Below are 13,735 nucleotides of genomic sequence, written 5' to 3' on the forward strand. Positions count from 1 at the left end.
CAGTTATTTTGTGTTGCTATATATTTTTTAGCCTGTGTTTCGGACGGGAAAAATGCGCGATTGACCATAACATTCGGACAAATGAATCATTATAAATATGATCATAAATTACAGTATTCCAAATGCTTATAAGTGCATGTTTAACTGTATTTTAAAATATATATTATAGTTTGCTTATGAACTATATTGCTGTATTCAAAACTCAATAAATCAATAATTATGTTCATTTGAAAAGTTAACATATTTTTAGGTGAAAACTTGTGTCTGCTTTGCAGTGGGAAAATATTTCCTTTTGCCATTGGGAAAGTGCCTGTAACAGGCTTTATTTTGGGAGAAAAAATCAATGTAACTCGTGTACATTATTTCCAATTTTCTTTGCAAGTTTTTATTTTTCTCGAAACTTATCGGTTCATTATATCACAGCCATTTGATTGGCAGTGAGACAATAAGTTTTAGTATAAGCACATGTTAAGAATAAAATCAAATTTTCTCCAAACCTTCTTCTAAATTATATCACAAACATTTCATTGGAAATAATCAAATCAAATAATTACAATAGTGTCATAACAATTTGTACGTTTTATTATCTTGACAAACAATATTATGTTTATGCAATATTATTCTTTTTAGAGGCATGCATTTTGTTCACTTTTGTTTAGTTTACTGGTATTTACAGTTAGCAATTTTGACATATCTCTTTGTTGATAAATGCACCTACCTTTGTGATAGCTTTTACAATACACATATGAAGAGGTAATAAATATTTTTTTATTTACCCTTATAAAAGAATTACTTGGCCTTCTAATAAAAACAGGGATGTACTTTCCTCACATTGAAGATTCTCTCCCTTTGAGATGCTTTAAGAGGGTTTTGGTGTAAATGATTTTGAAGTATTTTTTAAAACTAAACTGTATCTTTTTAATCACAATAAGTTTGTGTGAATCCTGAAAAAAAGACACATTGTAATTTTATTTTTTCTCCCTTGAGGTGTTTTCTTAATCTCACCCCTGAAGAAGTAATGTCTTGCCCTGTATAATCAAAATCTAGCCCCAGTAGACAATTCAAGTGAAATTACATTTATGTTAGTATTTTTCATGGCCGTTCGATTTGCAAAATATAAAGGTCGAACTTTATTTCATGTGTCTGCTACTTAAGACATTCAAAGAACGAACAACTGCATTGTTTTCAGCACTTTGATTCTATACTTGAAGTTACCCATGAGTTAAATAAAGGCTTACAATTCAATAACCGCCGTGTAAGCTTCTCGGATACGAGTTTTTCTTAAACCTTTTCCGATCAATAACTGGCGCATGCCTCGCTATGATGTCAGTTAGTGGCGTTCGGGTAATTGACCGCTATGCAATACGTCTCAATAGAGTTATAACATTTACTACAAATGATATGGTACATTAATGAAAAATCAAAGTACTGGCAGTACTGGTGTGACGATGCTTTTAAAGAGGATGGATATAAAACATCAATTTAAGTTTATCTATATCACCACAATTGTGTTTGTTGATACGAACATTTGGGTACGATAAAAAATTTGGGTACGAAAATTTTGGGTACGAAAAAAAAATTGGTACGAAAAAAATTTGCGTACGAAACATTTTTGGTACGAAAACAAGTTTAGCGGTACGGGGAAGTAGTACCCGTGGGTAACTTTACCCATTGAGCGAAACTGGGAGGCGGGTCACATTCTTGTTCATTAAGTATGGCAATACCTTCATGATGATTCTCGATAGTATGTATGAGCACATAGCCGGACCATGTGAGCTCAATCGTATGAGCACTTGACTATCCGAGTTCGCCCACGAACATATGGATAAGTTAACTAATAGCGAAATGACCTTATACATGTATATGCTGCAATCTAACGATCGAACGAAATATCAAACATGTTATGTACACTTAGGTGGTTGTGTAATTTCTGTTAGAATATCGTATTCAATATGTAAATTTTAAATGATTGTGCCCGCACTTGAGTTTGTTGCCTTGTTTGAGTCTATACGCGCCTAGGCTGCACCCAGTGTGTGTAATTGTATTTTTCCAAGGTAATGAGTTATCTCCGCGCTGAGGCTGCATAATGTTGGGACCCCGAGTGTGTCCAGCAGTCCTACCTAATAAGATTAGATTGACGACAATTGGGACGAATTTTGAATGAAAGCTGCAATTTCCAGCTATTTGTTTTGTACTGAAATACTTTTTATTTTTTTATATGGTCAAATGCTGCGTGGGGATGAGATTATCCGGAAAAAAACACCTGTCCGGAATGGTGACCACAAAACAGACAATATATAACATTGCGCCAGGAGCGGGAATCGAACCGGTGTCGTAAAGGTGAAAAAGCGAACGGCCTTACCACTGCGCTAGCGGGACGGACAATTACGCAAAGAAATGTTGTTTTATCTATATATATCATAGCAGTGCAGCGTTTACAATTTGCAGGTTCGAAATTGTTCGCATTCTTTAGTTTTGTGATCACGTAAAAAGTTAATTTTACATGTTTTTATTCGCAATTTATTTACAGAATCGAGAACAAATATCAAACAAAATAGAGAAAATATATATTTGTTTCATTGGTCCATAAAAATAAAATGGATGTAAAATTACTAATTTGAAATTAACGTTCTGATAAACTTATTGAATCTGTTTCCCCAGGATATGCTGTTCTATTAATATTTACCTTTATCAACACGAACGACAACTCTGCTAGGAGAATGTTATCAATGAAAATCAAAGAGCAATCTCCTACGCAGTGGCGAATGCCAAGGGAAGTAACTGAAAAATCGAGTTATCTCAATCGGACTGGCTCGGTCTTTTACATAGGTCGCCATTGTAAAGATTTTTTTCACTGGTTATCAAACCTTAGACGCTGCTGTTCCAGCATCGTCAAAAAGAAGAAAAGATGCGGACTCTTTAGTTTGTTAGACCACTGCGTCGGTCAGTAAACTATTGCATGAGGTATCTTACATTTAAAAAAAATACGTAACGTTTATATTTCTATAAACCTTATGTGGTATTTTCGGTTACTTATTTCAATGTCAGTATGGGAAATAAAAAATAATTTTAACGACAGAAACTGAAGCACGTTTGCATTAACCTAAATTGTGCACATGGCCAGTTACTGAGAATCTTTAAAGCTACCAAATCGTTTTATATTCGGCGAGGGTGGAGGTAGGGAATGGTTACGTTAATATAACGTGTAATGCGCCATGCCTATATATCTATCCTGTATGAAGAGGTTCTTCAAAATTGCACCTTACCTCTATGGTATTTGCGCACAATTTACCCCCTACGGAAAATTTACCCCCAAAGACAAATATTTTCTATAGAGTATAATCACGGAGGATATCCAAGCAGGAGACCTTGACATAATTTGCTAACTGTAAGGTAACGGCACAGGAATGGAGTTAAATTCTAAAAATTACCATAAACAAAGCACGATTTGCTATTTATGTGCGACAGAAAATCATCGTTTTGAAACGATTTTTAGGAATTAAACCGCCCTCACGGAGCATCATGGCTGTTTTTTAAACACTTATTTAGATGGTGGTGGTACGGTGGTAATGGTTTTGTATGGTGTACGACAACTGAAGGTTTTTATTTTCATACTGAGCAGGCAAAGATCACGCATTTTACAGGTTTGATTATATGGTAAAACAAGACTTGTTACATATTCGATAAGTGACATATACTGATCGGCGACTTTGTAATCCTGCGTTTGGAATGTAGATGACCATCATTATAGCGTGCATTTATGTTTTAATGCTATAACGCACTTATTTCAAACTGCCTTTTATTGAAATAATTATATGTCCGACATTCTTTCTTTAAAACAGGTAGAATACAATTTAAATAAGTTGCATTTCGATGCTGTGGATCGTACATGGCGTCCTTTCTTGCGGATTAAACATAAGCAGTGCTCTGTGAAAACCGGGCTAAATGCATTTGCTTTAAGTATTAGCCTTTGAAGACCGCATAGGCTAATTAGGGTCGAAATTTTCTTCCTTTAATGGATTTAATTAGGCGACCACATTTAAACGAAAACTGCAATAAAAACGTAAGGTTTCGTCCCTAATTATACAGTACATTGGGACGAATCTTTTCGAACGAAAACCCTTCTTTTCAGATCGCGGCTAAATTTTCCGGCTCCGTAATAATCATGTTGTTCACAAATAAGAAGGTACAAAATTATGTTCAGCATTTTATTTAACTGAGTATACAGTAAAGCGAAACATTGATGTCCATAAACGTTTAACTGCCAAACGTCAATATAAATAAAGTTAATTAAAAAATCAGCGCATAAGTAATAGAAGTGGGACGTTCATCAAATTCTTAACTCAATATTATACGAAATACAATCAGCGCATAAGAAATAGAAGTGAGACGTTCATCATATTCTTAACTCATATACGACGAAATAAATGAGTCTCCACAGTATACAAATATTCATAATGTGGATAATTCAGATGCGTTTGAAAATTGTAATTTTATTTCAAGTAAAAAAGCTTATGTAAGGCCTCATCTACATTTCCTGAGTAAGAGTCCCGGTAAAAAAGTTCCAAATATCACTACTTTCATAAAAGTTAGCTGATCCGTACTGTCGGTCCATACGCACCCATACCGTCTCATTTTCACTCAGCTGCACATGCGTTGAGGCGGACGCGCAACTTACGTCTGGTGTTTGTTGTAAACTTGCCGTAAGACGAGTTATGTTATTCATAGAAGCGCTTCCCTTCTCGATGGCAAAGTATGCATATGCACTGGTACAGAATTGTGTGCTAAAGAAGTACATGCCGTCCACTGGAGCTGTAAAACGTCCAGTGCTCGAATTGTACGCATCTCCTTCGTTGAAAATGGTAGTTGGAAACGCGCTGACCCGATTTGAAATGATGTTGACACCGTGTGCAATGAATGCAACAGTCGTACCTGCAAATGGGTCATAATCATTAAGAATTGCAAAATCAAAATGCGTGTTGTTTGTTCATCATCTCTGCCAACCACATTACTCCAATGAAAATGTTCTTTTTTCATTCAAAAGCTTCGAACCTAATTATACTATATACAACTAAAAGATGATGTCTTGTTCAGTGGTATGCTTTGCTGTCCGTATCGACATCTGTAATTATAAATATAAGTCGAACAATTTCCTACAGGTAGTAAAATTTTTGTTTAAAGGATAGTCAAACTAGACATGAAACAGTTAGGCGTATGCATATTTACATTGTGTTCACTCAAATAAAACATTTTATCAGTGAATAAACAAGTAAGCCTCGAACTTTGAGTATAAGAATAAAACCTTTGATTGATTTACTAAGCGCTTATATGTCGACACACGACAGTGTACAATATAATATATAGGATCTGGCAAGAGTTGTCATATCATAACATATTTTATTAAACGAGTTCAGGAATTTTGTTGGTAAGCGAGCCTTTGGCGAGCTTACTAACGAATTTCATGGACGGGTTTAATAAAATATGATATGATATGACAAAGAGTGTCAGATCTTTTCTTTCGCGTGCTTTTAAATGAGCAAATTGAATAAATATTTACGCAAATATAATTATAAATCCCGAATTGTGTTTACATTTCGTGACGTGATTTGACGTTGCAACGTCATTTCAGCAAAATAACACAATGTGATTGGTCAATAAACGAAAAATAAGCCAATTAAAACGCTTAAAAAGTATAGTACACGTGTGTAATATAAAAATATATGTAATAGTTATATTACATGGGAAACAGGGTATCGCATGTGATAAAAATAGCTAACTCCATATAAACTGAAATCCTAAAAAATAAATCAGATGCTCCGGTTCCGGTCTGACGTATATGTTGACATTACTTGTCTTACAAATTGTGAAAAAGGCGTAAAACACAAAATGTCTAAAATGCATTCACAATATTATTTATTAAATCTCATTGAATAGAAATTTATGACATTCAATCAAACATTCAATACTCGTGGACAAAATTAAGTAATCAAAGGCACTTCCGGAGTCTCGTTGAGTACAAACAATAAGTTCAAAACTTGCAAGAAGTTCAAGTGTAAATGACTTGCGACCAAGCAGGAAAATTTATTTTCACATATTATTTATAATTAATAATATAATATATTATAATTTGCTGTTTATATTAATTATAACCAAATTATTTAAGGTCTTTGAAAAATCTTTAAATAAACATTTATCGATAGAGGTAATATTACACTGACACTTCGCATTTTTATATACGACAAGTTCCGCCTTCGGACTGAAATAATTAATCCAAACAAACAACCACTCACATACCAAATCAACATGGTATATCTTAAGACGGGCTTTCCTCAAAGAGTTGTTCAGCAAAATATAATAATTAATGGTTTTATACTACAAAGTATTGCATTATTGATTGAATTTCATGATTATCATAGCATGAGATTTCAAATTATATATTAGGCCTCTTATTTTGTTTCCTCCTAATATGAGACGAGGCCGGTAAACGCAGTTCTTACATTGGTGACCCGATTTAAATCTCCGCTCGTGGCGCCGCCATCTTGAATTTTATGAAATCTGAATATTGTCATATTGTATATATTTATTTTACCAATGTTTTGTATCAATACATGTATTTTTCATTAGCAAACTAGGATAAATGTAAATATATCGCAATTAACAATTATAACATTTCCAGTTGTGAATGTTATTGCCATGCATTAATTATTATATAGGCTTTTGAGTGAATTCACGTAAATGTGTTTTGTTCCAATTATTGAGCTTGCTGTGCATTCCTTTTAGACTTGAATTCATTTGTGTTTCATTTGAAACTTTTTTTGTTCATATTGTGGCATATTTTGAGGGAAAAAATAAATACATGTATTCATATTTATTTCGCTCAATATTTTACTTTAAACCCTCGGTACATCGAATCTACCTGAAAACAGGATATTTGGATATTTGCTCCGTTACATGGAACGTTCAATAAAAAGAAGGTACACTATACTCCAGTAACGTTTAACAGATTTATATACTCACCAGTAGTTGTTACCCATTTCCACTTCAGAATATTTACTGTAACTGCCATAAATTTCTAATAAATACAAACGTCATCAGCTAGTTTGAGGTTAAACAAAACTCGCCAATTTTGTAAAACTCACATGGTCTGTTCACACAGACAGCAAACGCCTCCGTGTTACCCTCGCAAGCCTTTCCGTATGCAGATGGACTCGGATTGGTACAAGACCTGTGTTGCAGCTTTTGACCCACTCCGCATGTAACTGAACAGCCCTGCCAAGACCCCCAGCTAGACCATCCGCCATCTTAATATTTCAAATATTTGAGAAAAAGTTTTGATAACAGGTCATCAAACTGTATACTTATTCACACCGTTTTAAATAAAGAAGACGCTTGTGAGCATGAAAAATACTAGATTAAAAACATTGATATTACTGGAGTCAATGTTTACACATTTTGTACTCACACTTACTTGGAGCATTGTTTAAAAAAGTAAACAATACATGGAAATACAATTTAAAAGACAAATACTTACTTCTGGTATAACAAGGGTCTGTCAGACAAACTGTATACTCGCTGGTATCCCCGACACAAAAGTCTCCAGACCGGTCTGGTTTTGGATTGGTGCAGGTTCTTGTCCTCTTCTTTAGACCCACGTCACAAGAAACCGAGCAACCTGACCACTGGGACCAATCTGACCAGTTGCCGTGTACTTTAAAAGGAACGTATTTCTTCACAACAAAATGCATTTTTGGTAGGAAAAAAAATGGGTACGAAAATTTTGGGTACAAAAATTATGCCAAAAAAAAGGTACGAAATAAGATTTGGTTGCGAAAAAAAATTTAGGAAGGAAAAAAAAATTGGGTGCGAACAAAAAATGGGTAGGAGCAAAAATTTGGGTACGAAAAAAAAATTAGGTACGAAAAAACTTGGGTACGAAAAATGTATGGTACGAAAAAAAAATTGGGGTTACGGGGAAGTAGTACCCGTGGGGAATTCAGCGAAACTGGGAGGCGGGTTACATTCTCGATCAAATATAACAATATATATCTTTAAAAGATATTCGACGTGTATTTTCTTATTAACCACTTATCTTTAAAAACGTTCTGTTACAGTTAAACGTTTGTGGGTGATAACATTACGTTTCAGCATATAAATTAAAAACTTGACATGCTCTTAAATTACACCATGCTCTTTAATTTTACATGTTTATCATACAAAACTTTATATTTTGTTGTTTCCTTTCCTAAGATAATGATGCTATGTGTACGGACGTGATTTCACATGCCCATGTGCATGAACATATAATTGTTCTCTTTTCATTTTTTTTTCTCTAATTCAATAAGCTTAGGCATGTTTGTTCGTTAAGTACGGATATAATTGCATGATGATTGCCGAAAGTAGGTATGGGCACATAGTCGTAAGAGCACTTGAATACGTGAGTTCGCCCATGAACACATGGTAAGGTTAACTTAATCTCCGCGATATTACCTAATATGTGTTTATAACGGCAAACAATATCCAACAAACGAATGAATTAACAAACATAGTATGTGCACTGATGTGGCTCTGTAATTTCTGTTTGAAAAGTTAATTAAATATTTAAAATGAGACAGCACGCATTAGAGCGATTTTCAAGGCTATTATGCTGTTTATATACCATAGTCGCTACAAAGTTTACAAATGGCAGGTTCGAAATAATTCATTTATTTACTGAATCACGACAAATGTCAAATACAATACAGAAAATGCATAGTTGTTTCATTGATCTATAAACAAATAATGGATTTAAATATAACTGATTTAAAATTAACATTTTAAAACTATTATTAAATCTTTTTCCCATAATATGCTGTACTATTTATAGCTGAGCTTCCTATGCATTTATCAATGATAATCAGCGAGGTATGCCGATTAGAAAAATCGAGCTATCGCAATCGGACTGACTCGGTCTTTTACATTGGTCGCCATTGTGAAGAATTTTTTCATGGTATGATAATTTAGACTAGCTGCTTCGCAGCATCGTCGAAAAGTGCATATTCTATAGACTACTTACCTCGGATGAAACCGGTGAGACGAAGGGTTTAGATCTACATGTAGGTCTAGCTTATTTGTGTTATTGACTTTCAGAATGTGTGTGCCTATTTGGATGTGAAATTGTGTGTGCAGAACATACTGATGGGTGTGTATTTTGGTTCAGAAGTCTATTCGAATTGTTTTGCTTTTGGATTAAAGTCAACGTATTAAAGGGTATTTTCTTTGATTAATAAACTTTGTCTTTGTTATCTTATCAAAGACAGTCTATTCAGTAAGAACAACCCGTTTGCAACAAGTGTTTTAAGGCTTAGAGCCTTAATATAATGATAACGGATTATCTTGTGTTTGGGTCACAAACTACAGGATGTGAAGGCTAGATCTAGAGGCCATCAAAATCTGCAGCGTCCGTGAAAAAATTAGGCGAGTGTAGATTTTGTGATAATTTATGTATAGAACGACTCTGTGTGTTAATCTACATGTTCATGTATGTTGACATCGACATCAATTTGTCAGGAGTAATCGCCGCCATATTGGATTTTGATCATTTTCTTTAGAAAATAAAATGAATTATATTAAAGTAAAAACTTCTTTTCGCGGTCGTAATGTGTTACAAGTTGCATGCTGCGTAAAATTGAATCGAGGCATATGGTGATATTTTTTTCTCGTTTTACAGTTTTTGTTTGATTTTTTAAAGACTATTTTGCGTACCAGAACAAATACATTATATATCACTACGGTTACATTCGTTAGATTTTTAGCGCTTTTAAGAATGAATTAAAATTATTGTTAAGGTTATTATATCGTTTTATGTTGAATTCCACGTTGGAAAAAATCAATGGGATAAATAGAATAATAGGATTAGCGTTGAACAGAGAGAAGTTCGTGTAACTCGGCTCACACACCGAAAGCGCTCGCCAAGGCTCGCGCTCCCGGTGTTCTAAGCCTCGCAACATAAATTTCTCTCTATTCAACGCTAACCAAGTACATATTCTCTGGAAATGAAGTTTTTAAATTGCGGTATTTGTCGTTTAACCCGTAGTCATCTTTTTGTTTAACTTGCATAACAACTTTACAACAATACATACTAGAAAATATGTGCTACTGCTTACAAAGCAATGTAGATTTTAATTCGCATGTAAACCAAAGTGGTCAAAACTTTCAAGATAATTTTTGTTCGTTGCTGAAGAGATTATTATATTTTTCGAACGACAAATAATGTAGAACGTATGTAATGTATAATTCATGCTATTTATATTGTAAAACGTGGCGTTGAGGTGATAATTTTTCATTAAAAGATATTTGCGAACGTTCGTCTATAGATAATACATACTATGTGAAAAATAACGTAAGAACATCGGATCACCATGTTGTTTTTATTTACGTTTAAGCTACATGCACTTAAAGCCTTTAAACTGCTCAATATCTGCTTACGTAGCAATAATCACTGATAAAAAAACTGGCAACGTTTCGGTATTGTGTAAGCGTTTGTGCACCAATTCATATTGATGAAAACAAAACTTCACCAACACGATGCATAACGATACGTAAATATTAAGAAAAAATGAGTTTTTATAATATCTTTACGACCGATAAAATGATATGCATGTAAACTTACTAGTTCAGCCATACATTTGACCGTTAAACAGATTCTAAATAATTTGTCATTCATTCTAATGTATTTCTTTACACTTTTCATCATGCAACAAAATTGTTTTGTGTATAAATATACTAATTTCGGCATACAAATAATAATAATTAACGTATCAAAATTAGTTTGATCTGAAAAGAATTTCCTTAAATATATATATATATATATATATATATATATATATATATATATATATATATATATATATATATATATATATATATTGTACAAAAACACTACCGACGTATACTTACAAGTACAAGTGGTTGAAAATCACAATATCCGCATAATGACCTGTACAATTGACAGGGTTGGAATCCACTCAATGTATAAATCAACCGAAAGACCATTAAAGGAACATGTTCGCAGTTATTGAAATAATCATATTCCAACTTGTCACCGATTAAAAAATAAAAAGAACACTCGTTTATCAGGAACCGAACTTTAATTAATGAACACAAACCTGGGCAGAGCTGGTTAGAGCATATTTTAGTTTGCACAGCTGATCCACTACAGTCGAGTCCGCCATTACTTGGGGACGGGTTTGTACAGTTGCGTGCACGTGTCTGAGTTCCGGTTTGACACGTGACACTACAGGTCGCCCACGTCCCCCAGTCTGCCCAGTTGCCATCCACTGTTTTTAAAATTCTTACTCATTAGTGATAGTTTTGTTACACTGTTAACAACAAGAAATATATACAACTTTAATATAGACATAGACATAAGCACTTTTCAAAACAGCTCCATGGACTTTTTTATAGCTTGGCTAGACACGTATTAAAAAATGCCATAGATAGAAAAAAGCATGTACGCCTTCTATTCAAACAAACAACGAACACGCTAGACTAATCCAGACTAAGTATCATTATCGATATTAGGAAAAAATAAATGTATTAATAACATGCCTTATAATTTTCTGTTGAATAATTCAAATATAACGTGGTGCAGTCTATCTTATATCTTAAAGATTGCATCAACTAACCGAGCTGGCAGAGTCCACAAAACTTTGGGCAAGTCGCCTTAACATGATGTACGTCAGCACATACGTTAAAAAGGGAGTTCAACCGAGCACAGTCCAGTGTGGGATCGTCGACGCACGCAGATGCTAAAATTTGACAAAAGATTTTGACAAAAGCGATGCATACACGGATGAAAGTCACATCTTTTTTGTCCGTTTGGAAAAAACGTCTACGCTTACTGTTTAACGTGATGTGTTGTGTAAAAATATTATTTTGCCCAACATTTTGAATGGCTAAACGCCATAAATAGTTTACTCACGCTTTCTGTGAGCACATAATTGGTCATTGCAGCTGCTCGTGCTGCAACACTCGTGGCAGGCATAATGCTGTCTTCTCTGGATAGCGCGACCGATGATTGCACCAGTGTCTACACCAGATGAGCTGCACAACTGCATATTATAAATGTACGCAATAAAAATCATGAGAATCCTTAAAAATTAACAAAAGTGATGAAATTAAATGCAATAAATAAAAGGCGCTGTAAATTAACTTTTAGTTTGCAACGATATTTATCAAATATAAATACAAAATTAGAAAGTAATACAGATAGATTAAAACACACAACAAATGACGGGACGTAATGAATAATTTTTTTTTGGATTGTCTTGAACATAAAAACAAAGACATTCAGACATTGATATTCCAATAAAAAAATAGATGCTCATTTATAAAGAGAGCAACGTCTTCTTCCATTAAACAATATTACCTGATTGCTTTGGCATCCCATGTTGTAACGTTCATCGTTGCCATTATGGACACTTTGCAAGAAACAGGACTGGCGGGGTAAAAAGTGTGACATTCAGAACAGAGTCTAGATCAATAATCATCATCCATATACACGCAATCTAAAGCTTATTTAGACAAGGGATATATCTAACATGTGCCTTCACAAATGGGATTTTGCTCACCAATTAACCAAATAATGAACATTAGGGAATATGCATTGCTTGAGTACATGTTTATTTGTATGGATATCCGTCTATATATTCCGTAAAAGGCTTTTAAAACCCCTAGACCAAAGAAAAAAAAACTGCAATATATTAATATTGTTTATTACCCATAATACTTCATGCTTTGGCCGTTAAATACATAACGGGACTATACCAAGTATGTTCATCTAATTTGATTCAGCATTATGCACCTACCTGGCCATTTGAGCATTGACTTGTGTTAGTACACGCATGTGGATCAGCTATGTTTTGACAGTTGAAACATTCGAGGCATTCTGAAATTATAGACGTCTACATATAACATGTACTTTTAAGTCTCCTTAATAAATGATCAATACAAATGGATATTACTGGAAAACATGGTTATATCAGATAAATGAACAATACAATTTATTTAGTAAGAGAACATTTTCAGTAACATGTTTGAGTATACAATATTTTGTACATTTGACAATTTTACCTACCAGTTAACTCTGCGGTTAACAGCACCCCAACAATAATCACACAGCCTGAAAAATGATAACCTTTAACTGGCATTATAAAATGTCTTATAAAAACCGTTAAATCTAAAATTTAATGCACAAACAATAACTCATTTTAAAACCTTGTATTTTGTAACTGACATAAGTATGCATACTGAGTACTGGTGGATCAGTTTTCCAAAGAAAAGTATGACATGGTAAACTGAACGCCCTGGAATAATTGAAAAACTGTTGAAAAGGCGAAATTTCCCTCTATACAAACACACAAACAATTAACCTATATGTCATATAATGGTTATCAGTTTAATATTTCGAATTAAATCAAGAAGATATTTATTTAGAAGGTTGATAAGATTTATTCTTATAAATAATTATAAGCACGAACTTACCAATATGCATGGTTATTCGTCGTTAAAATGTTAAATATTGTGACTCGTACGGCGCCTTATTTATAGCTGAATGGCATGTTACCTTTATGACCTCGCCATAAGTGTAACTGATACGGTAACCAAGTTTAGCCACGCAGATTATAACTTGATCTAGAACATCGTGGTCGATTTTTCTTCAGCACGCCATGAACTAAACAGGCAACAGTACGTTTGA

General features: G+C 33.9%; 1 protein-coding gene across 3 annotated transcripts; it reads right to left on the bottom strand.

Moving 5' to 3' along the window:
- Nucleotides 1-4,194: 4,194 nt before the first annotated feature.
- Nucleotides 4,195-13,735, bottom strand: LOC127853600 (coadhesin-like). 3 transcript variants are annotated; one of them, XM_052388268.1, is made up of 10 exons: nucleotides 13,522-13,735; nucleotides 13,115-13,159; nucleotides 12,846-12,925; nucleotides 12,407-12,475; nucleotides 11,960-12,089; nucleotides 11,664-11,786; nucleotides 11,145-11,315; nucleotides 7,532-7,708; nucleotides 7,140-7,301; nucleotides 4,195-4,932 (listed from the first exon to the last, which is right to left on the bottom strand). In XM_052388268.1, the coding sequence occupies exons 1-10, from the start codon at nucleotides 13,529-13,531 to the stop codon at nucleotides 4,529-4,531; spliced, it is 1,371 nt and encodes a 456-aa protein (XP_052244228.1). In that variant the 5' UTR covers nucleotides 13,532-13,735; the 3' UTR covers nucleotides 4,195-4,528. The 3 variants fall into 3 exon arrangements, with proteins under 3 accessions (XP_052244228.1, XP_052244227.1, XP_052244226.1); XM_052388267.1 differs by having other exon boundaries at nucleotides 13,115-13,174; nucleotides 13,522-13,734; XM_052388266.1 differs by lacking the exon at nucleotides 13,522-13,735 and having other exon boundaries at nucleotides 13,115-13,274.

The sequence above is a fragment of the Dreissena polymorpha genome, chromosome 12, assembly GCF_020536995.1.
Source record: "Dreissena polymorpha isolate Duluth1 chromosome 12, UMN_Dpol_1.0, whole genome shotgun sequence".
Taxonomy (NCBI): Eukaryota; Metazoa; Mollusca; class Bivalvia; order Myida; family Dreissenidae; genus Dreissena; species Dreissena polymorpha.

Bases quoted from the DNA above. Each gene is read 5' to 3' on its own strand.
- LOC127853600 (XM_052388266.1), bottom strand. From the start codon at position 13,187: ATGCCAGTTAAAGGTTATCATTTTTCAGGCTGTGTGATTATTGTTGGG. The intron at 12,926-13,114 runs GTAGGTAAAATT...CTATAATTTCAG, and splicing joins GTTAACCGCAGAGTTAACTG to AATGCCTCGAATGTTTCAAC. The intron at 4,933-7,139 runs GTGAGTTTTACA...ACCCATTTGCAG, and splicing joins TGTCTGTGTGAACAGACCAT to GTACGACTGTTGCATTCATT.